This window comes from Salmo trutta, chromosome 21, assembly GCF_901001165.1.
Source record: "Salmo trutta chromosome 21, fSalTru1.1, whole genome shotgun sequence".
In the NCBI taxonomy this organism is placed as follows: Eukaryota; Metazoa; Chordata; class Actinopteri; order Salmoniformes; family Salmonidae; genus Salmo; species Salmo trutta.
Genome location: NC_042977.1, coordinates 9,653,842 through 9,679,722, shown reverse-complemented (window position 1 = coordinate 9,679,722; position 25,881 = coordinate 9,653,842). Strand labels below are relative to the sequence as shown.

Genomic DNA, 25,881 nt, shown 5'->3' with positions numbered 1-25,881 from the left:
TAGCTCGTCTGGTAGGCTCGTGTCACTGGGCAGCTCTCAGCTGTGCTTCCCTTTGCAGTCTGTAATAGTTTGCAAGCCCTGCCACATCCGACGAGAGACAGAGCCGGTGTAGTACGATTCGATCTTAGTCCTGTATTGATGCTTTGCCTGTTTGATGGTTCGTCGGAGGGCATAGTGGGATTTCTTATAAGCTTCCGGGTTAGTCTTGCTTCTTGAAAGTGGCAGCTCTACCCTTTAGCTCAGTGTGGATGTTGCCTGTAATCCGTGGCTTCTGGTTGGGGTATGAACGTACAGTCACTTTGGGGACGACGTCATTGATGCACTTATTGATAAAGCCAGTGACTGATGTGGTGTACTCCTCAATGTCATCGGAAGAATCCCGGAACATATTCCAGTCTGTGCTAGCAAAACAGTCCTGTAGTTTAGCATCTGCTTCATCTGACCACTTTTTTTATTGACCAAGTCACTGGTGCTTCCTGCTTAAATTTGTTTGTAAGCAGGAATTAGGAGTATAGAATAATGGCCAGATTTGCCAAATGGAGGGCGAGGGACAGCTTTGTACGCGTCTCTGTGTGTGGAGTAATGGTAGTATAGAGTTTTTTTCCCCTCTGGTTGCACATTTAACATGTTCATAGAAATTAGATCAAACTGATTTAAGTTTCCCTGCATTAAAGTCACCGGTCACTAGGAGCGCCGCCTCTGGATGAGCATTTTCCTGTTTGCTTATGGTGGTATACAGGTCATTGAGTGGTCTTAGTGCCAGCATCAGTCTGTGGTGGTATGTAGACAGCTACGGAAAAAAACACAAGATATTACAGTTTTTAATGTCACGTTGGTAGGATATACTTCCTTTTAGTTCGTCCCATTTATTTTCCAGCGATTGTATGTTGGCTAACAGTATGGATGGCAAAGGCAGATTAGCCACTCGTCGCCTGATCCTCACAAGGCACCCCAATCTCCTTTCACGAAATCTGTCTTTTTCTCCTGCGAATGACGGGGATGAGGTCCTGTTCGGGTGTCTGGAGTAAATCCCTCTCGTCTGACTCAATAAAGGAAAATTATTTGTCCAATTCAAGGTGCGTAATCGCTGTTCTGATGTCCAGAAGCTCTTGTTGGTCATAAGAGACGGTAGCAGCAACATTTATGTACAAAATAAGTTACAAACAATGTGAAAAAACAAGGACTCAAGAGCCCAAACATTGACATATATCTGGCCAAAACATAGACGTCTACAATGTGCTGTACTGTACCCTACTCTACCGTACTGTACTATACTGTCCCCTTACTGTACTGTACTCAAGTTCACTCTACTTTAGTTTCTCACAATTGAAGAAAGGACCCATGGACTATTAGTCTAGTGGTCTTGGTCTTGAGAACACTCAAGACCACATAGATTTGGTCTTTAACTTGTCATGGGGGAATCTCAATTGCTTACTTCTCGTGTCCTTTCTCCTCGCCTCCTCCTCAAAACCCATTGGATGAGAAAGCCAGAGGTTCTCTCCCCTGACCTCCAATGGGTTTTGAGAAGGAGGCGAGGAGAGACATGAGGAGTATGCAATTGAGATTCTTCCATGGTTTCAACTCACTGGGTCTGGATCTTGGGGCCAATGTCCTCGTATGAATCTTGGTCTTGGCTACTGGATATTACCATAGTCTTTGGTATACAAATCATAGGCAACCCAATTTGAAGAAGACAATGCGTTCTGATCATTGACTGATCACTCCCAACCCATAGGAATCCCCACCTAATTGACTACTTTAGTGGTTAGAGCGTTGGGCCAGTAACCGAAAGGTTGCTGGATCAAATCCCCGATATGAAAAAGGTAAAAATCTGTCGTTCTGCCCCTGAGCAAGGCAGTTAACCCACTGTTCCCCGAGCGCCAAAGACGTGGATGTCGATTATGGCAGCCCCCCGCAACTCTCTGATTCAGGAGGATTGGGTTAAATGCGGAAGACACATTTCAGTTGAATGCATTCAGTTGTACAACTGACTAGGTATCCCCCTTTCCTTTTAAAAGGTGGAAGCCCTCAATGGCAATGTCTATACTAAAACAAGTTATATCCATCAACAGTCCTCCATTTATCTCTACGATTGACACTCGTTAAGCCTGTTATTTTGCCAAAATAAAGATAGGTAATGTGATAATTTACACATCTAACCACATAATTAATTAGACGCATACGTAATTCAATCAATCAACAAGTTTTAGATTCATACAATCAACATTGACCATTTTACAAAGACTATATTTCTCTAAATTCAATTTAAAGGTTTTGAAAATCTGGTTAAAAATCTATTTTTTTTTACTATTTTGTTAATTTGGTATGCAAATACAATTTCTACAATTAATCTGTAATCAAAATGTGCATGGTTCTCCCTTTATTGCAACTTTTTCACTATGTTTCAGTAGTAACAAATTTAGTGGGGTGGTAAGGAACTCAGGTAACTATTTCAAATTTGCAATATTTGCTCCAAAGACTAAGGCACTGCATCTCAGTGCTAGAGGCCTCACTACAGACACCCTGGTTCGAATTCAGGCTGTATCACAACCAGCCGTGATTGGGAGTCCCATAGGGCGGCGCACAATTGGCCCAGCATTGTCCGGGTTTGGCCGGTGTAGGTAGTCATTGTAAATAAGAATTTGTTCTTAACTGACTTGCCTAGTTAAACAAAGGTTATTTTTTTTTAAATAAACAAAGTGTGTGAGTAATATATATATATATATATATTGTGTGAGTAATATACATACATACATACATACATACATACATACATACATACATACATACATACATACATACATACATACATACACACACACACACAGTTGAAGTCGGAAGTTTACATACACCTTAGCCAAATACATTTAAACTCAGTTTTTCACAATTCCTGACATTTAATCCTAGTAAAAATTCACTGTCTTAGGTCAGTTAGGATCACCACTTTATTTTAAGAATGTGAAATATCTGAATAATAGTAGAGAGAATGACTTATTTCAGCTTTTATTTCTTACATCACATTCCCAGTGGGTCAGAGTTTACATACACTCAATTAGTATTTGGTAGCATTGCCTTTAAATTGTTTAACTTGTGTCAAACGTTTCGGGTAGCCTTCCACAAGCTTCCCACAATAAGTTGGGTGAATTGTGGCCCATTCCTCCTGACAGAACTGGTGTAACTGAGTCAGGTTTGTAGGCTCCTTGCTCGCACACACTTTTTCAGTTCTGCCCACATATTTTCTATTGAATTGAGGTCAGGGCTTTGTGATGGGCACTCCAATACCTTGACTTTTGTTGCCATTTTGCCACAACTTTGGAAGTATGCTTGGGGTCATTGTCCATTTGGAAGACCCATTTACGACCAAGCTTTACCTCCTGACTGATGTCTTGAGATGTTGCTTCAATATATCCACATAATTTTTGTTCCTCATCATGATGCCATCTATTTTGTGAAGTGCACCAGTCCCTCCTGCAGCAAGGCACCCCCACAACATGATGCTGCCACCCGTGCTTCACGGTTGGGATGGTGTTCTTTGGCTTGCAAGCCTCCCCCTTTTTCCTCAACATAATGATGGTCATTATGGCCAAACAGTTCTATTTTTGTTTCATCAGACCAGAGGACATTTCTCCAAAAAGTGCGATCTTTGTCCCCATGTGCAGTTGCAAACCGTAGTCTGGCTTTTTTTATGGCGGTTTTGGAGCAGTAGCTTCTTCCTTGCTGAGCGGCCTTTCAGGTTATGTCGATATAGGACTTGTTTTAGTGTGGATATAGATACTTTTGTACCTGTTTCCTCCAGCATCTTCACAAGGTCCTTTGCTGTTGTTCTGGGATTGATTTGCACTTTTCGCACACCAAAGTACATTCATCTCTAGGAGACAGAACGCGTCTCCTTCCTGAGCGGTATGACGGCTGTTTATACTTGCATGGTGTTTATACTTGCATACTATTGTTTGTACAGATGAACGTGGTACCTTCAGGCGTTTGGAAATTGCTCCCAAGGATAAACCAGACTTGTCTACAATTTATTTCTGAGATCTTGGCTTATTTCTTTTGATTTTCCCATGATGTCAGGCAAAGAGGCACTGAGTTTGGAGGTAGGCCTTGAAATACATCCACAGGTACACCTCCAATTGACTCAAATGATGTCAATTAGCCTATCAGAAGCTTCTAAAGCCATGACATCATTTTCTGGAATTTTCCAAGCTGTTTAAAGCCACAGTCAACTTAGCATATGTAAACTTCTGACCCACTGAAATTGTGATACAGTGAATTAGAAGCGAAATAATCTGTCTGTAAACAATTGTTGGAAAAATGACTTGTGTCATGCAAAGTAGATGTCCTAACCAACTTGCCAAAACTATAGTTTGTTAACAAGAAGTTTGTGGAGTGGTTGAAAAACAAGTTTTAATGACTCCAACCTAAGTGTATGTAAACTTCCGACTTCAACTGTGTGTGTGTGTGTGTGTGTGTGTGTGTGTGTGTGTGTGTGTGTGTGTGTGTGTGTGTGTGTGTGTGTGTGTGTGTGTGTGTGTGTGTATGTGTAATATATATTTACCTGACATATGTTGGAAGACGTGTGCTGAAAGTTTTGGGAAAATACGATATAAATTAGATAATATTTTTCAACCCCCAATTTGCATCACTTCTGTAAAATGACCCATTTACAATATTCTGAGAACATGGTAACCACATTCTGGGTAAGTTCTGTTTGACATTAAGGGAATGTTCTCCCAACGTCAGGGGAACATTACGGGTAACATTACAAAAACGTTCTCTCTCCCTAGAATTGTTAGCTGGGGAGAGAGAGAAAGAGAGATTTAAAAAATATATATATCAAAAGGCAAGGCACATGCAACACGAGAGGCAAACTTTTACTCCCTAAGCTGGGGGGAGACCAGACCCAGGGTTTGAGACACCAAGGCAACTTCATCCCACAAAAAGCTTGGAGTGGATTTCTGGGAGGATGGATCACTGGACTGGAGTGGTTGGAGAGTCGTGGTTGACTATGACTGACATTTGACCTGGAGAGGAACGTTTCTTTGTCACATAATCATGTGAGCCCCAGATCGGTCATACTTGGGGCTAGGAGTTTTCCTTGGACCAAGTGACCTGATCAAGAAAGAAAGAGGTATAGTTATTGCCAATAATGTATGGGCCTAGTTATAGCCTATCTGGCCAAAAGTTTTTCCTGTTGAAGTAACATGGTCAGGGGACAACTACTTGTCCTTATCATACAGTGCTGTATCACTCACTGTGAATGCAGTACCTACCGAAAAGGCTGCTCTGCCTTTGAACATTGTTTCTGTGGGAAACCCTGATCTCCACTTTGAAGGAATCACATATGGAACGGATTGGACCCATATGCTTCGCACAATGGGACAAACCAGTGTGTGTTACAGCAATTTGCGTCAATAACTTGGGTAAAAGCACATCAAAGCGCTTTGACATCACAATGACGTCACCATCGCAAAACCTATGAACTTGTGTACTGTCAAAAAGAGCAACCATGAAATCTGAGTTCCTCCTCAAAAAACCTAATAGCAGAAGGCGAGTTACTGCAGCGGCACCTATTTTCTCTCAACAACTTTTATGAAGACTCTGGACTATAGCCATGTATAACAGGGTTGGTTAGGTGAATTATGCTTGAGTGATGAATAAACTTGCCTAAGACCTGAAGACTTATGTTAGCTCCTCAAGCGAATGCTTTAGTTAAGAGGGGTAACAGTCTTGTGGCACGCAGGAGACCTGGGTTCGAATCCTGGTCCGTCACACACAGGTGTTGTAGTGGTGGACCTGAAAGTGACACATGCTACAGCTTCATCAAAGGTGATGAATAACCTTGAATATGATGTGAAGACTTATGTTAGCTCCCCAAGTTAATGCTAAGTCTTGTGGCACGCAAGAAACGGTGGAGGTCCATCAAAGGGGAGCCTTCATAAAGGGGTGTGCTGCTGAAATCCGGCAAGCACCACAAAGCAGCTGCCTGGCCCGAGCCATCGGGGTGCGAGACGTGCCAAGAAGGTGGAACCACATCCTGCCTTTTCCCTCCATGGAGGATGTATAAAGGGATATTAGAGGGTTTCAAAGTGCAGTCACCGCGCCAACATCAAAGACCACTAACTGAATCATTAAAACCGGCTGTAATGTGATTCCCTTCATAGGAGAAATAAATGGTGGTTGGTTCATTCTGTTCAAACACACACACACACACACACACACACACACACACACACACACACACACACACACACACACACACAAGTTATTAGGGAGGTGTTCCTGACCACGTCACCTGACCAGGACAAACTCTGGTAAGCTAATTACACAGGGCCCAAAGTATTTCTGAGTCAGGTCATGTGGTTAGGAAAAACTTCTGGCCCTAAGGTATGTTTGGATGAACCAAAAAAGTTGACCACGGGCTTCTCTTGTTAAAAAAAAAAAGTGCTCCCCAATCTAGTGTCGTGAGTTGTGACAATACTGTATGTGCATTGAGGTTTCGAAAACATATAATGTCCTACTTGTTGTAGTGAGGAGCTGTAGTGTTTCAACTCAACCGAGACGCAACAAGAGTCGATAGGGCCCTAGTCCCTAGTTGATTCTAAATGCACCGCTATATAGGTCAGGAGACATTTCACAATGTCGCCAGTCAACGGTGGCGATGCATTACTCAGGTCGGAAAATGAACTCAAGAGAGACAGATCGCAACATACTTTTCCAGACAACAGGCCTTTTTTTTTTTTTTCTGGCAGACGGAGGTCTTCCTTTATTCGCAGCCAGACGTTGTTGGTTTTAATGCTTCAGCCATATGCTGGGAGGAAAACAGGCCTCAGTGTGGACTTAGCCTTCCGTCCTCTCTCTCTCTCTCTCTCTCTCTCTCTCTCTCTCTCTCTCTCTCTCTGTCATCTCTCTCCTCCTCCTCCTCTCTCTGTCCTCTCCGTCTCTCTCTCGTTTCCTCTCTCCAGCCCACAAACCAGCCTCTGTCAGAGACCCATCAGCGGCACCCACTAAGGCATGCCTGGGCATCCGCCCCCCCTCACCCCACCTCCGTCCACCCATCCACCTCACACTGCCCCTTTCTCTCTCCTCAACCCCCCCCTCTCCACCCCTACTTCATGCCTGGATGAAGACCAGTGCTGACATGACATAACACTATACATTAGATCAAACTGAGCGAAGCAAGCTAACTGGAACGCTGGCTAGGCACAGTAATCCTATGAATCGGTTACTATATATGTCATTTTATGGGCCATGGTACAGTATGTACTAGTTCATTTACAGGAAAGTGCAGCAGCTACGGCCCAAAACTCAGTTCCCTTTCTGTCGGTCAACTCGGTTAAACACAGCTATTGCGGAGTCCGTGCGCTAGAGCCCTCTACTGAAGAACATTGGCCTTGTCAGGCATCACTCTAATGAACACCGTGCCTCCCCGGAAGACCCATTCCTTAAATTCTTACGCTCTTGATCTCAAGCAGAGCTATACAATTCACGCATTTCTTAAAAATGAACATTAGAACATTAGAACTGTCCCACTTATAAGGAGGGTGTTCTCATCCTTCTGGACTTAGTGTCTTAAAGTTTGGTAACTAGTTTCTTGAGGTTCCCTACCAATTTGTTAGTTATTCTTCTGCTTGTTTAGCCTCGCTAACTGGTTGTAAGTAAGATGAAAAGCACAAACGAGTCGAAGGCGGCTGTTAACCCCTTACACACGTGAAAATGGGCCTATATGAAATGTAGGGCCAAATTGAAATGCTTAGAAACAGAAGAACTATAAAAAGCATATTCGTGACCATGGTATCAATTGAAAGAGAACACATTGGACCTTATGGGGAAAGGATCAGACCAAAGGTGAGGACACAAGACTGAATCTAAACATTACCACTGAAATGTATGTGCATTTCACATTTACTGTACTTTTCACAGCATTTTGTCAATAACGAAATCTGACAAAACTCTGGATTGAGTAACATAATAAGAATATTCATAGGCATTTGGAGTAGGTGCAAGATAAGAAAAAATTAGGACAAGGGTTTGAGTGAGATGTCTAACTGGTGTCTCCAAGTGGACACACACACACCTCTCCAAACTGTGCACAGTTCCTAAGTAATTCCTAAGCTTTTATGAGCTCTCCTAGCTTTGCCATTGAGGAACTGAAGCAAGAACACTTGTAGTTTTTGTTTGGAACACAGCCCTGCGTAGCCCACCATCACACAATTACCATTGTTGTTTACACAATCCAAAAACGTTCCATTATAAATCGCAATCTGGGTCAGGTGGGCATCATTTGAAAGCTTATTCTATTGCCGACGTGGCTAGCTAAGTTCTAAAATACGATCTTACAGTGTTAGACTTTCAAAAGGAAATTCAGACAAACAGATTGTAATTTTGGTGCGTGTGGAGTGCGTATAGGTGCGTGTTCTGCAGCAAATTCTGTTCGGGCTCATTCTGTTCAGGACAACCCAGGATAAAACGCACTTCATGCTTGTGAAACACAGCGATCATCAACGTTGATACTGTAAATGACGTGAGTTTTCCAATAATGGAAATGTGATCTGCACATTTGGACTCATGGGTGTGTGGTTTGCTCGTATGACATCAAAGTGGTATTCATTATCATCCTCAGCGTCTCATCTTTCAGAACACATTGACTCCTCTCGTTTTACCGAATTTCCCTCACTCAGACAACAACAAATGTGCAAACGTAGCCCAATTAGTCGGAGGGATAGGGGCATCTTCTCTTGTGGACTTGTGGTGCTCAAGTTTATAATGGCTGTCAGTCAAAACCGATACAGAGCTTTAAAGAGGAGAACCTGAGCTCTGACGTCATGTATAGCATGCTACTGTACAGCCACTGAGTTCCTGTTTAGGCACCTATCAATGACAAAATCGTACATTTTCAACCCGTACACAAAATGACAGTGGCTGTGAGTGAAAAGGGCTACGCCAGGTTCGAGTTCACAACCTTGCCCGCAGTCATGTGGTTTCAGCGTGTCTTTGAATGATACTCACAAAGTGTTGTCTTGTACGTCTCGGGCTGGGTGCATGTTCAGGCTGCCCTGGATCGAACCAGCTCATGCAACCACTTTCGCTTGGTGGGAAGCTAGCTGGCTATCTAGACCATTGGCTAACAAAGGGATGCTAACCCCAACACGTAGCTCCCGATTTAAGCACTGACCTGGCCACAGTAGATTAGATTATTGCTATGGATGATTTCATCTTGCGCATATCAAATCAAATTTTATTGGTCACATACACATGGTTAGCAGATGTTAATGCAAGTGTAGCGAAATACTTGTGCTTCTAGTTCCGACCATGCAGTAATATCCAACAAGTAATCTAACAATTTCACAACAACTACCTTATACACACAAGTGTAAAGGAATGAATAAGAATATGTACATAAAAATATATGGATGAGCGATGGCCGAACGGCATAGGCAAGATGCAGTAGATGATATAGAGTACAGTATATACATATGAGATGAGCAATGTAGGGTAAGTAAACATTATATAACGTGGCATTGTTTAAATTGGCTAGTGATACATTTATTACATCCAATTTTTATTATCAAAGTGGCTAGAGATGAGTCAGTATGTTGGCAGCAGCCACTCAATGTTAGTGATGGCTGTTTAACAGTCTGATGGCCTTGAGATAGAAGCTGTTTTTCAGTCTCTCAGTCCACGCTTTGATGCACCTGTACTGACCTAGCCTTCTGGATGATAGCGAGGTGAACAGGCAGTGGCTCGGGTGGTTGTTGTCTTTGATTATCTTTTTGGCTTTCCTGTGACATCGGGTGGTGTAGGTGTCCTGGAGGGCAGGTAGTTTGCACCCGGTGATGCGTTGTGCAGACCTCACTACCCTCTGGAGAGCCTTACGGTTGTGGGCGGAGCAGTTGCCGTACCAGGTGGTGATACAGCCCGACAGGATGCTCTCGATTGTGCATCTGTAAAAGTGTGTGTGTTTTTGGTGACAAGCCGAATTTCTTCAGCCTCCTAAGGTTGAAGAGGCGCTGCTGCGCCTTCTTCACTACGCTGTCTGTGTGGGTGGACCATTTCAGTTTGTCCGTGATGTTTACGCTGAGGAACCTAACTTTCCACCTTCTCCACTACTGTCCCATCGATGTGGATAGGGGGCTGCTCCCTCTGCTGTTTCCTGAAGTCCACGATCATCTCCTTTGTTTTGTTGACATTGAGTGTGAGGTTACTTTCATGACACCACACTCCGAGGGCCCTCACCTCCTCCCTGTAGGCTGTCTCGTCGTTGTTGGTAATCAAGCCTACCACTGTAGTGTCGTCTGCAAACTTGATTGAGTTGGAGTAGTGCATGGCCACACAGTCATTGGGTGAACAGGGAGTACAGGAGAGGGCTGAGAACGCACCCTTGTGGGGCCCCAGTGTTGAGGATCAGCGGGGTGGAGATGTTGTTTCCTAACCTCACCACCTGGGGGCAGCCCGTCAGGAAGTCCAGGACCCAGTTGCACAGGGCGGGGTCGAGACCCAGGGTCTCGAGCTTAATGACGAGTTTGGAGGGTACTATGGTGTTAAATGCTGAGCTGTAGTTGATGAACAGCATTCTTACATAGGCATGTCTGGAGAAGCATGGGGGCTACCGTGGTGGTGTGGCCAGTTGTACGTGGACGAGCCTATTTCTCCTACGGGGTTGTTTGTCTCGTTTTGAGGATAAAAAGAAGTAGGAGGCTGTACTTTTTCCTTCCTCTGAGGACCTTTGCTGCTGCAGCGGTATCGTCTTCTAGAGCAGGGATTGACAGTCCTCGGGGGCCTGATTGGTGTCAAACTTTAGCCCCAGCTAACACACCTGACTCCAATAATCAACTAATTATGATCTTCAGTTTCGAATGCAATTACTTTAATTATTTTGCTAGGGATGGGGAAAAAGTGTGGCAGCACTCTGGCCCCCGATGACTGGAGTTGCCCATCCCTGTTCTAAAGGGTCTGCAGACAGAGTGGCTTAGCGAGCTTCCCTGGCTTCCGGGTCCACCCCCAAGTCTGCTCCTGCTTGTCCTGTTACACAAGAGCAGCACCAGTTTGCTTGGCACACGTAACATTTTACTCCCAAGAGTGAAGTGAAAAGCTGGTCCCTCCGTGGCGAACCTAGCACGATGAGAGGGGAGGTGGCATGGCCAATCGGGTTACATCACTGGTAGCCGATGCCCCCGAACCCAAAGTGGGCCGGGCTTCAGGCAAACATCGGCACTTAAACACATTGTTTCTACCCCAAGTTCCACGGTGGTAAGAGTGTTGTGTCCTCCATGTGTGAGCTGAATAAAAATAGTATTTTCCCCACAGTCAAGACACTCGGTTGTTGAGAATGGTGTAAATGAAAAGAGGGATCCTACCCTAGGTACCTTTACCTCAGCGGAGTCTGAGTTGCAGGATACAGGTGTGGATCTGGGTTCGTGGTCAGATCACATGGAGCTATCCTTCCAGCATGGCAATATAGTGCTGGCTAATATCGTGGTCTTCTTCTGTGTTACACAGGACTAAGTTTTTTCCCCTATGTTTTCTATTTCTATGTTCAGGTTCTAGTTTTGCATTTCTATGTTGGGGTTTTGTTTGGGATGATCTCCAATTAGAGGCAGCTGGTCCTCGTTGTCTCTAATTGGAGATCATACTTAAGTAGGGGTTTTTCCACCTGGGTTTTGTGGGTGATTAATTTTGAGTTGTGTATGTGTTCATCTCTGCGTCACGTTTTTTTTCTTTTTTCATTCAGTGTATTTATGTACTGCATAGTTTCACAGTATAAATAAAATGTGGAACGACACACACGCTGCACTTTGGTCCTCTTATTCCTACAACAGCCGTGACAGTATGCTTGTGTGTGTGTAATTGTTTGTGTCAGTAGGCCCTTTCCCACCAAAGTTGGTTAGCCACAAGACACATAACTCTGTAAAATGAAATAACTCAATGAGCCAAAACTTTATGAACAACCACATTCCTTGCCCAAAAAACCAAACACACACGTGACTGTGTGCGTAGTTCGCCATGGGTGTGGGCCCCACAAAACATTTCTCATCCACCTTTTGTTTCATATTGTAAACTACGTCATGAGAGGTAGATTATTGCATAGTGGAATGTAAAACAGGTTATACAGACAGGTTACTGAAACAGAGCGGTGTATTCCCGTAGCCGCAGGAAGTGGGGGGGCTGAGGGTGCTGCACTACTTCCTGATAAATCACAACTTTAAAAACAAATCTAGAATTATTATTTGTTTTTACGTTTTTTCCCCCCCACCAAATGAGTGTACTTGGCTTTTATTGGTCCTGTACGAGCCGAGAAAAATCTGACTTGCACCAACATGTCGACTGCATGAACAAAGGTCATGAAGTTTTGACTGCAGGTTTTTGCAGTTGCCATAGAGAATGATAGTGGCCAAAATGCTGTTTTAGCTTGGGCAGAACCATTGAGGGCTTCCAGCATGCTTTCACCATTTTAAAGGAGTCAACTGGATGGGAATTCCTATAGGTTGTAGCCTCAATGGCGCTGCCTTATGCTGTCACAGACGCTATAATGGCACAGATGTAAATATCTCTATGGCAGTTGCTCTTCACCAACTTCATCCTACAGCCATCACCTGCATTGGGGGAGGCTGTATTGTCAACCAATCATTAGGGTGTTTTGTTTGACCCACGCCAACGTGACCAAAGACGTGACTGAAACAGGAACCAACTTTGCCGCAATTCATGTTTACAGCGGATATGTACAAATGAATCATATTTTAGGTTTCTCTCTCACCAATTGATTGTACAATGTACACACATTTTCAGTTTGTGAGTGTGTGATTTATGGGGTTTGAGGACATTTATTTCAGCATTATAAAGAACAACTTAGGGGTGTTAAGGGTGCTGCATCACCCCCTGAAAAATTGGAATGAACCTTTTCACACGTACCAACAAACGGGTGTGATCATTCTACAGTGGTCCCTGCAGTGTATGCACAAACCGGTGGGATTAGAGAGCTTATTTAGAACATCCACTTTCGACTGACGCAACAATCAGTATTTGAGCTGGCCACACTGTTTTTTCATAGAAACATTTAGCACAAACACAGTCCTTACAAAGTTAAGTCCTAAATTTGAGCAGTTTATTTTTGGATGCAATGTTCAGACATTCACAGAAGTAGCAACGGCATAACACGATCATCCAAACTGGAAAATGTAGGCTACATTTGTCCTAGCTCTAACTGAGGAAAAATTGACGTAAGATTGACGTAAATGGTCATATTTTTTATAACTCTCGGCTGACAGAAACTACAATATGAATTAGCTAATAACAATTACTATTTATAATGAATCACATCACAGGGGAGCTCACCATTGATCTAGATAATTAAGTAGATAATTAACACTTTCTAGTCTGTTTATAGTATGCATGTTGAAGGGTGTGTGTTGTCTATGATCGTTCACTTCCCTTCATTCACAGTTTACCCGAACAATGAGTAAACATTCCTTCACCTTATTATAACATCTTTGGTCTGACAGACGTTTACGTGACACCACCCAGAAATCATTGTATAATGTCAAAAACATGGCGCCACACATAGCTGGCAAATAGCTTAGCATTAGCTCATTATAATCAGTGCAACCTTCAAAAAAGTATTTTACACACATCATAGGTGTCCATTATAATCTATGCAATAATCAGAATGCATTATTTGTCACCAGTACTTGAAAATGTGAATAAAACTGTAAATACATTATGCTCCATATATACATACTGTATGTGCCTACAGTAGAAACGACAACACGATATACATAAAATAAGGAACTTACTTTGATAGGGACGCACACGTGTCCAAAGTTATTATTTGTAAGGAAAACAACAAGGAAGGCCAGCCAGAAAATGTTCCAATTCATGCATACTGATCTGTGCAAACATTTGGGAAGCGTGTGGGCTCTCCTCGAAGAGAGAAGTTTGTTGTCCGGCTCAGTAAAGCCTAAACATGAATTGTCCGCAGCGCTGAAATGGACTACTTCTATGTGAATTAATGAGGAGGCAGTACACACCTCAATTCAAACTGCTAGAAAATACAACTTGTTTGAAAATCATTTATAATTGACAAGTTGAAACAGCCAATAATTAGCAGGATGCCCATGTTAAAACCTCTACAGGACCGGTGTCCCCTCCGCGGGATGGTTGAGCTAACGTGTGCTTATGTGATTAGCATGAGGTTGTAAGTAACAAGAACATTTCCCAGGACATAGACGTATCTGATATGGGCAGAAAGCTTAAATTCTTGTTAATCTAAGTGCACTGTCCGATTTACAGTAGCTATTACAGTGATATAATACCATGCTATCGTTTGAGGAGAGTGCAGTTATGAACTTAAATGTATTAATAAACCAATTAGGCACATTTGGGCAGACTTGATAAAACATTTTGAACAGAAATGCAATGGTTCATTGGATCAGTCTAAAACTTTGCACATGCACTGCTGCCATCTAGTAGCCAAAATCTAAATTGCGCCTAAACTGGAATAATACATTATGGCCTTTCTCTTGCATTTCAAAGATGGAACAACAGTTTTTTTTTCTTTGTATTATCTTTTACCAGATCTAATGTGTTATATTCTCCTACATTAATTTCACATTGCCACAAACTTCAAAGTGTTTCCTTTAAAATGGTATCAAGAATATGCATATCCTTGCTACAGGCAGTTAGATTTGGGTATGTCATTTTAGGTGAAAATTTAAAAAAAGGGTCTGATCCTTAAGAGGTTTTTAAATGGATAGTCCACCATCAGTGCTATTTGCACTGGCAAAGCTGTCAGAACAGCCAGATACATAATATAACAGCATGAAAATGAAAAGACACATATAAAGGTTTAACTTGCAACGTTTTTAAACTTGAAACCAGACATATTTGTTTATTTGGATCCCCATTAGCTTTTGCAGAAGCAGCAGTTACTCTTCCTGGGCTCAACCCCCCCACAAAACATGACAAGTAACAAAACACTGATACACAAGGACAGTCACACCAATAAAAAATACAATGATGTATAAAACAATACAACAACTAAATACAAACAATGCAACTAATTGTGTATGTGCCTAACGTCTCACATCGGTCTGGTCTCACTAGGTTAAAGAGTGGAAGAGAGAAGGAGGAGGCCCAAGAATTCAAACCAATCCAAATCAGATCAGTAGCATCATTCCGTCACTGAGTGCTAGTCTGCTAGTCAGTGTTACTCAGTCCTATCGTGTAATGTTAAATCCATGTCGTGTTTTCCCTGTGTCTAGCCCAGAGTAGAGGGATCCTGAGGGCTGGAAGCATGCAGTCTGGTTTAGTATTTGAATTATGTTATTGACGTCAGCACACCCATAAAGCTGACTGCGGCCCATCCCTAGAGTCAGCCCGTGCCAGCAGCCTCCCTAATGCATTGTGAGGGCCTCAGGCTGGGGGTTTTGTGTGTGTGTGTGTGTGTGTGTGTGTGTGTGTGTGTGTGTGTGTGTGTGTGTGTGTGTGTGTGTGTGTGTGTGTGTGTGTGTGTGTGTGTGTGTGTGTGTGTGTGTGTGTGGTGGGGAGGGCGTCAATCAAACTTGACTGTTGGTGTTGATAGTTTAAAGAGATTGAGCTGCACTTATAAACTCTCAAGAGACACAATCAACAATGCTAGTGGTTGTGAGTTGACGGACTACAAAAAAAGTCACGATGTGGTTTCTGGGCGGGCCAGAAAAGTCCACCTATTCCACTGGTTCCCAAGAGACATTTGGATCCTTAAATCTTATACCAACTGCAATGTGATATTGTAAAACATACTGTGCATATCAACTTAATGACTTATCGAATTCTCCCATCAAATGAGTCTTGGTTTATGAACTGAACTGATGATGAACGTCAGAAAATATTTGTTGGGTGTGTGTTTCCGGGTTGTATCTCGTTTCCCTCCTTCAGGGAACAGTAGTTATAGTCTGTAAGTTCCTTTTCAATCGGTCAACTCGGTACAACACAGCTATGGGGACATGAAATCACGCCCCAAGCCGACCCGTGTACACCAAATGTAATGGCCCACGGCAGACCACCCAGAGTTCCAAACCAACAGGAAAACTTGCGGCACCTGGGTATTGTGCAATCTGCATGCTGCCTATTGACCTTCTCCTGTCCAGCCGTAAGCACACTGTGGGCTACACTGGGGGCAGTGACATCCAAGCAATAATACCTCACAAAAGTGTGTGGAAATGCCCAACTCGCCGCAGCACAAATATCTCTTACAGCAGGGGTGTCAAACTCATTCCATGGCGGGCCGTTTTTGATTTCTCCTTTCAATTTGTGTCCAGTTAAGACTTATACAACTAGGTGAGAGGAGTTCGTAACTAATCAGTGACCTTAATTCATCAATCACGTACAAGGGTAGAGCGAAAACCTGCAGACACTCAGCCCTCCATGGAATGAGTTTGAAACGTGTCCTACAGGTAAACCTTTAAACCACGCCCAGAGGAGGCGAAAAGGGGAAAAAGCTCAAAAGCTAGAGACCTGTAGGTGATAGTCATGTTCTTAGGGGCGAAGGCCGCATTAAGACACAACGTCCCCTTAAAGTCACCAAGGACGGACTTCATACAGGATGGGTGAACAGATAATGCATGGAGATCTTCAACGCGTTTAGCCAAGGCCAAAGCCAGGAACAGGGCTGTCTTGTAGGAGAGGATCTTCAGATCCACAAACTTCATCGGTTCAAAGGGGTGCAATAGGTTTCAAAACTGGCCTGAGACAGACCAGATTTTTTTTTTAACCGCACCGCCAGGGGATGAGCCGCTGGAGATGCACCATCAATTCCAACATGACTTGCTGAAATAGCTGCCATATACACCTTCAGGGTGGAGAATGAACGGCCCTGGTCAAAAAGCACCTGTAGGAACATTTAAATGTCCACCAGAGAGCTCTGAAAAGGAACAATTCCTTTATTTTGGCACCAAAGCTGGAACGCCTGCCACTTATACCTATACAACCCTGTCAGGGACGGTGCCCTTGCGGATGGTATAGTAGCAATAATGTTCAGAGGTAAACCACTTGCCGTCAGATTGGACCTTTTCAGGGGCCAAGCCCAGACTCCAAATCTCTGGCCGCTGGTGCCAGACCTGCCTGTGCGCCTGGGACAACAGCTAGCACTTGACTGCAGCTAACACTGGTGGCAGGTATTGGCCACCAAACCTTGATGCCTTCCATTTTGGAGGGGAGGATGGTCACTCTACTGACAAGCAGGCAGCCATTCGGGGACATAGATCAGAGATTCCCCTTCTATAGCCAAAACCTCCATCTCATATATATTTTTTATACATTTTCCTATTATTTAACCTTTATTTAACTAGGCAAGTCAGTTAAGAATACATTCTTACTTACAATGACAGCCTAGTGGGGTTAACTGCCTTGTTCAGGGGCAAAACAACAGATTTTTACATTGTCACGCCCTGACCTACTCTACCATAGAAAATAACATCTTTCTATGGTCAGGACGTGACACATACAGAGTATGCAGAGATATTAACACAGATTCCTGCAAGGGTTCAACACTCTGGGGAAAAAACCAACAGTGAAGGAAATAATAATAACTCTCATAAAATAATCCTACATTAGTATGGACATTGGAAGGACAGAGACACTGTATAAACATCCATAAAGGTCCCATTCATACATTCACTGGTACAGTAAACATACATTTTCTGAGAGGCTGCTCAAAGTGAGTCAGTTAAAACGTTACATCCCCTCTAAAGAAGATTAACAAGCCATCGAGCCACATTCCCCTTTCATGCTTTCAGACCCAACCACCAGCCATGTATACCCCAACTAGTTTACATGTTGTGACGCACAGTGATAGCCTTTAAAGATTAATTACCGAATACCGATCGTTGACCGCCAAAAGATGTCAGAACTGCGTATTTCCCTGGAAAAAATGGCTTTTATCAAGACGCCAATGCACTAATACACACGAAAAGCCTCTAATCTAATACAGTGTTGTTGATATGAGCGGCTTGGTGGGATGGGGCCAAGATTCGGCGTGAAGCATCCACTCAGAAAACACGTGCGGACGTGAAAGATTGTTTTGAATGTTTTCACAATCGACTCGCATTACCTCGTAATGGCAACATTGTAAACTAGCACCCAGTGACGCAACTGATCTGATTTGGATTGGTTTGAAAACTTGGGCCTCCTCCATCTCTCTTCCACTCTTTAACCTAGTGACACCGGACCGGTCAAGTTCTCTCTCTCCTGTTTATTTCATTTGGCATGGTTCTCTTTCTTTCTGGCTGTCCACTTGTTTATTGTGGTGAGAGCCTGGTTTCCGTTGGCCTCATGCATTCTCAGGAAGGTCACATTTCTGTTGTCTTTCTCTATTATTTTCTCTCTCCCTCTCTGTCTCACCATCTTTTCTTTTCTACTCCAGCTCTCTTTCAACACATGCTCATCTATTCATTACTCCATCTTTACCCCAGCACCTGCTCCCGCTCTCTCTTGAGGGTTCCTTTAATGCATCGTGCAGTGATATGCACTGAGCAAATACCGGAAAAACGCAGGTATCCTTTTCCACCATGACGTTGATCTTAAATGAAAGACTACTGTCTCGTCTAACAAAACACAGACGCAAAACAGGAAAAATCTGTTCTCTCTTCCTTCTCCGTTTCCTGTCATGGAAATTCTATTGGCTTTGACAAACAGAAGACAAAGAGCTGGATAGCAATGGGAGGATGTGAGGTTTTCTTTCCTATTGACACGCTTGTTCATTGTTATGGTTCAAATCAGTATTAGCAATGATTCGTTACTTAGGTTGATGTCAGCTGTTGAGTACTTAAAAAGGCATTTAAGTAGAGGTTTGAAGAGTGACGGATGCCGATTTAATGGAGTGTAAAATGTGCCAAATCACCAACATTTGGAGAGGAGCACATCAGTGAATGTATTCTAAATGCAACTAGATAGATTTGATTGTGTCCTTACTAGTCTTAAATAGTGTTGGTGTGTCATACATACAGTAAGCTTTAATTTTTGTATGTGCACAGTATCTGTACTTACATCGTTGTATTTATTTTATTTACTGTATGCCATTTACTGTACTGTCCATTTCCCACAAAGTTGGGGTGTTTGTATGTGTTCCTGCCTCTGCACGTGCAGGAAGGACAATGCAAAACTCCTCAATCGTCTTGTATTTTTTTCCCTGCAAGTCTACACTTGTGGTGATAGGAAGTGCCGAGGGCCCGTATGCAGGCCATCCTGACGTCAGTGAACTTGGACGGACCCGCGAAACAGGAATCCACCCCTTCTCCTTCATTCATTCCTTCCATCCTCCACCTGATATCAATCTGGGATGGCTGGAGAAGCCTCTTCGCCTATCTGTTTCAGACTCTTTCTGTCTCATCGTTCTCTGATTGTGACATCAGTGAAAAGGATATTTTTTGCGTTGTTGTTTAGTCATCACGGTTCATTTCCTGTGATGATGATAATGGCATCATTGCACCCTTCAGCTGTGAGGGGAGCACACCTGGGTTCAAATAGTTTTGTTTTCTTTCAAATTAACATTTGCTTAAACCAGTCTGGAGTGTCAGATGGGCAGAGTTTGCACTTTTGGAATGATTCAATTGGTTCTATTGAGCCAGGGAAGCTAAATAAATCGCACAAAATCTTTGAAAGGAAAACAAATACAATTTGAACCCGGTTCTGGAGGGGCGTTTGTTTTTATGCCCAGTGTCTACTTAAGTGATAATGCCCGATAAGCCGGTTTTTGGAGGACATATTGGCAAGGGGCCTCCAAACACTGGCTTCAAGGGAATTATCACTTTTATACAACGGGTTACCATCATATTCAAATAATGATTTACATATTTTCATAAATGTAATTTTGATAAATGTATTCATACTATTTCGTCCTTCCACAAGATATAGTCCCTACACAAATGTAGGGTTGCTCCCCAAGCCGGCTGGTCGTTTGTTCTATCGGTTCAGTTTCCAGAGACGTGACCCAGCGTTCTTATCCCTTGTTTGCTAGCTAGCCAACTACGGCTAACTTACAATCATGTCAAAAAGTGCAGCAAGAATAACAGCAAAATAGCTGCATTTGCATTTAAGCTGTTTTCTAGTGACATCTATTTGGATACATCCATAACAATGAGCTAATGATGCACAATTTCGACTGGCATAGAAAATGTGCTCTCTCGTCAGGACACTGTTGTTCAGAGCCAACAACACAGCTAACACAATCACTTCAAACTGAAGCTGGAAAGAAAGCAAACTAGCTGCACGTTGTATCGTTTTACCTGTTTTCTATTGATAGTTCTTTGTACAGTGGTTGCTCCACTAAAGGTTTTGCGGTTATGCTGCGGGACTTAGAGGTAATTTGTGGTTTAGTACGGTATCCTGCGTCACTACTACATTGCTCCAGACCAGCGCAAGGGGGAGTTAGAGCACTGATTATGCTTTTGGGTCCCAAGGCGCTACTGTGTCTTTAACTGACAATGAATGGGCGACATAAACCTAAATAGAAACTGATAATTGTGCACGTCTTCAGTATTACTTACTAAAACTGTTGTTACACTAAGGTTTTTATTCTAAGAGATACTTAGACTACAATTAGGGTGTGGAAATGTTAGGATTATTTTGATCTTACTGGTACTGTAGCCTACTCCCGACCGGTCACGTTGTACAGCGCCTGAATGACGCAGAGGTCTAAGACACTGCATAGCAGTGCAAGCTGTGTTGATACAGATGCTGGTTCAATACCCGTGCCGGCCTCGACTGGGAGACCCAAGACATGACTGTAGGTTTTTGGTTTCTCTCCCTCTAAAAACAATCTGGCTTTATTTACAAATTATTAACAATGTCTTACCCCATGTTCAAGAATGGCCTTTTTCTCGCTCATTTTACGTTATTTGAAAATGAAATTATCTCCAAAATATTGTTATTTTTTTAAACAAAGCGATTATTATTAATTTAGAATTATATAAAATCCCCTTGGATATTCTCAAATCAATTCAAAGTTTATTTGTCACGTGCGCCGAATACAACAGGTGTAGACCTTACAGTGAAATTTTTACTTACAGGCTATAACCAATAGTGCAAAAAGTGTATTAGGTGAACAATAGGTAAGTAAAGAAATAAAAACAACAGTAAAAAGACAGTGAAAAATAACAGTAGCGAGGCTATATACAGTAGCGAGGCTACATAGAGACACCGGTTAGTCAGGCTGATTGAGGTAGTATGTACATGTAGATATGGTTAAAGTGACTATGCATATATGATGAACAGAGAGTAGCAGTAGCGTTAAAGAGGGGTTGGCGGGTGGTGGGTGGTGGGACACAATGCAGATAGCCCGGTTAGCCAATGTGCAGGAGCACTGGTTGGTTGGGCCAATTGAGGTAGTATGTACTGTACATGAATGTATAGTTAAAGTGACTATGCATATATGATAGACAGAGAGTAGCAGCAGCGTAAAAGTGAGGTGGGGGGGGCTCACAATGCAAATAGTCCGGGTAGCCATTTGATTACCTGTTCAAGAGTCTTATGGCTTGGGGGTAAAAACTGTTGAGAAGCCTTTTTGTCCTAGACTTGGCACTCCGGTACCGCTTGCCATGCGGAAGTAGAGAGAACAGTCTATGGCTGGGGTCTCTGACAATTTTTAGGGCCTTCCTCTGACACCGCCTGGTGTAGAGGTCCTCACAGATATTATTAACCCTGTTATTAGCAGGACAATATATATTGGTCATATTGGTCATGGCTCCCGAGTGGCGCACAACGGGATTGCCTTGCAGTTCTCCAGCTGTATCCACTGAAATAGCGGTGGGCGCGCGAGGTTCAAGGCACTTGGGCAGGGGGCACGGGATGGGCCGCAGAGCTGCGCACAGAGACGGACCTAGCCCATGGGGAAAGGACTAGGGAAACGTCCCCACCGTTCTTAGTGCCAGTCTGCACGTTCAAACTAAAACAACGTAACTAATAATGGCGTGAAAAATGCCCCTTAGATATGAATTTGGAGGGCAGATATTATTAAATATTAAACCTCTCACTAAAGGCGTCAGTCAAAAGTTAAACTTAAATCCGAACTGGATTTAACGAAAAATGACATGAAAAGCACACATTTCTAAATCCCAAACTCTAAAAGTAATTGGAAAGGTAGATACAAATTATTTGACATTGAGCTTACAATAAAGAATGTAAACAAGATGCTGAGTTTTTATTTACAATAGTGATGGACAGCTAGTTTGAAAACAGGTTTTCAAACACTTGTAGCCTGATTAACAGGACAATAGACTCTTTATAGGCCAGCTACTGTAGGTGTGAACATCCCCCTACTTGCAATGTATTCGATGCTTAAGTACTCTAAAGTGTTACACTTGCGAATAGCACGGTCCGTGACAAAAATCCCCAAGTCCACCAGTATTTTTGAAATGTCTCCAGTAGATTTTCCGTTTCACCTGACAGCTCTAATCTGCTCACTTAAATGAATAGAGATCCTGGTCGTGATGCTACAGTATGTTGTTACAGCATAATCAAAGGGAGGACAATCGGCGATCTGCTAAGTACTTATGGCCTATTGTAAGCTGAAAGTCACACCTTTCCAGTACTCCTCACCCTGCCCCAAACTCCACCCTTAACACAGTTACCATTCAAAAACAAGCTGTTTATCTAAAAAAATGACATTGTGACCAAAGAGAACAGACGATATGGACATTGTTTTCATCAAGCCAGCTTCTTTCTATGATGCTACCCATTCCAGGGTTAAGACCGTAACCACGAGAGGACTTGAAAATGTGCCGGAGCTGAGAGGATCACCAAAAGTATTTGTTACAGTGCATGTAAAAAAAAAAGATATAGCCTAGCAATGTGTAGACATACTGTGTAATAAAATCGATAATTAAATAAAGGTAAAATAAAATAAAAATAAAAAACGAATTATTGTGTTCTAAAAACGTGAATGCATTTATGCAGAGCATACAACCATACCGACAACCGTCCGTGGAGATCAGTGGACAAAGGGCTGAACAACGGGCCGCACCGAAAAAACGCATGGTTGCCAAGAAAGAGGTCAGCTTTGCCAGATTCTTATAATGTGTACGCAGCATGTGTGTTGGAGTCACTTTTAATTCTTAGTTGATCTACCGTTTCTATCATAGGCCACTGTAATCGATGGGTGCTCAGGGCGGTACCATTCTACTCATCTGATGAAGTTGCACATGAATCAGATTCAAACTTTGAAGACTGAGATCGAGTCATTGAAGGCAGACCAGCAGAAAGAGAAACATTATCTGAGGGCAGAGATACGGGCAACAGCTGATGCATTGGTCCAGAGCCAGGCGGCATTGGCGGGGAGTCAGGCGGAGAACGACACGTTGAAGAAGGCGAGGAACAAGATGGAGTCTCAATCCATGCCAGGCACACCTGTGAGCTCTGGAACTCCTCCGACAGGCAGAGTAAACATACCGGGCGGGTTCATCAGGTCGTCGGTTCACCCTGACATTTCCATTCCTTTTCTGACAACAGAACTTGACCAACTGCTCACCAGGCACAGCATGGGCTGTTCGGACCGTTATGCTGTTTTGCTATTCCAAGGATGTGTAACCGAAGAGCGATACCATGAGTGGGCATAGAATACCAACTGGGATGGATCCCGAGGCAAATGTTGCTTACTCGTGAACCTCCGGGTGTTCATCATTAATACTGTGTCTCAGAAGTTTCTGTCCATGACTGAAGCAACCCGAAAAAACATTAAAGACAGAGTTAATGAGTACTTCAGGTCACCGAGAAAGTCTGGACATGGCTTGCCCTCCCTTATGTAAGGAATTAGGCACTTTCCCATGTTTACTACAGTATGTACTGAAGGCTTTGTTTACTTGTCAGACTGCACCAGTAATAAACATGCTTTATTATTCAAATGTAAAAGCATATACTGTACAGTACTGTATTTCTTAATCAGCATCTTTATGCTTTTGTTAATAAAATAACGATAAACATACTCTTTCAAAATGCAGATGTTTATTTAGTTACGGATCCATAACGAATTACTATGGGAATAAATATCACTGAATTACAGAAATATTGGAACAAACAAAAAGAAGGTAGACAAATTGTTGCTTACAGGAAAATACTCTTTCAAATACACACTGTCACGTTGTACAGTGCCAATATGGCCATTATTACCAGACTTATATTTTGGCCTTTATAAATATTATTTTGGCCTTTATTCAAATTACAATTGTTCACTGTCGTTTTTTTGAAAACAAAATAATCTCCAAAACATCGTTATATATAGCCTACCTGCTGTGGACAACTATTTCAGCACCGTTTTGCGCTGCTCAGGGACAAGCATGGAGAAACTAAAATGTTCAATTATATTCCATGATATTCTTATGATATGTGTTGACTGAATATAAGCAAGTGATGTCTGCTAAATAATCAAGTTGATGGCACAGTCATATAGCCTCGGCACCTACATAAAGCTGTGTGTGGGCGACGTCATGCAACCGCAAAATGTCGGATAAAGCATATACTGTACAGTACTGTATTTCTTCATCAGCATCTTTATGCTTTCGTTAATAAAATAATGATAAAAATACTCTTTCAAAATGCAGATGTTTATTTAGTTATGGATCCATAACGAATTAGTATGTGAATAAATATCACTGAATTACAGAAATATCTAATAAAGGTCTAATAAAGGTAAAATTGTTGCTTACTGGAAAATATTCTTTCAAACACACACGGTCACGTTGTACAGCGCCATTATGGCTATGAGCAGGTAGCTGGACAATAGACTTGCCTAGAAGGAGGGTAGGGGGAGAATTCTGTCGTCAAATGTATTTCTTAGGTTGGCTGTATCACAACCGGCCGTGATTGGTTGCAATTTAAATTTAATCCACCAGAAGAGACAAAATAAATTATACAAAAAAAAGTATTATTATTATTATGTATCCCATCCGACCGTGAATGGGAGTCCCATAGGGCGACACAAAATTGGCCCAGCGTTTTTCTCACTCTAAAAACAGAAATACATGTTTTGGCCTTTACAAATATTATTTTGGCATTTATTCAGATTACAATTGCTCACTTTTGTTTATTTGAAAATGAAATCACCTCAAATATCGTTATATATTATGAAGTTGATGGCACAATCATATAGCCCGGCACCTACATAAAGCTGAGTGACTCACTCATTAATGACTTTGGATCAAAATAAATAAGGACCAATATTCTTTCTGATAGTCTTTATTAAAGGAATGTTTTGGTTATCCTGACCTGGACTGTCCCGCCCTGATCTGTTTCATCTGTCCTTATGCTTGTCTCCACCCCACTCCAGGTGTCGCACATCTTCCCCATTATCCCCTGGGTACTTATACCTATGTTCTCTGTTTGTCTGTTGCCAGTTCGTCTTGTTTGTCAAGTCAACCAGCATTTTGTCTCAGCTCCTGCTTTTCCCTAGTCTCTCTTTTTCTCGCCTACTGGTTTTGACCCTTGCCTGTCCCGACTCTGAGCCCATTTGCCTGACCACTCTGCCTGCCCCTGACCCTGAGCCTCCCTTCCATCCTGTACCTTTGCCCCTTCTCTGGAGTATCGACCTCTGCCTGCCTTGACATGCCCATTGCCTGCCCCTGTTTCTGTAATAAACATTGTTACTTCAACACAGTCTGCATTTGGGTCTTACCTGAAACGTGATATGGACACCATGTACAGTATTATAATAGCCCTCCTGATTGGCGCAGCAGTCTAAGAAACTGCATCGCAGTGCAAAATGCGTTGCTACAGATGCAGGTTCGATACCCATGCCGGCCGCCAACAGGAGACCCATATGTAATTATTGGCGGTCACGTCATTGAAAAAAATATTTAGCGATATACTGTAGGCCTACCGTTGGCGACATGAGTCTCACTAGTGTTGACTAATGTGCTGTTA

At 42.7% G+C, this 25,881-nt stretch overlaps 1 protein-coding gene across 2 annotated transcripts in view; it reads right to left on the bottom strand.

Annotated features, from left to right (window-relative positions):
• LOC115156627 (cAMP-specific 3',5'-cyclic phosphodiesterase 4B) overlaps positions 1-25,881 on the bottom strand; it is a 168,907-nt gene that overhangs the window by 23,693 nt on the left and 119,333 nt on the right. The window contains exon 1 of one of the 2 annotated variants that reach the window (XM_029704132.1): positions 4,556-4,577. The exons of the other annotated variant lie outside the window; for it this stretch is intronic. Coding sequence (XP_029559992.1) covers positions 4,556-4,562 — 7 coding nt within the window. The 5' untranslated portion in view covers positions 4,563-4,577. Of the gene's footprint in view, positions 1-4,555; positions 4,578-25,881 lie in introns of those variants that run through there. 2 annotated transcript variants of the gene reach the window in all.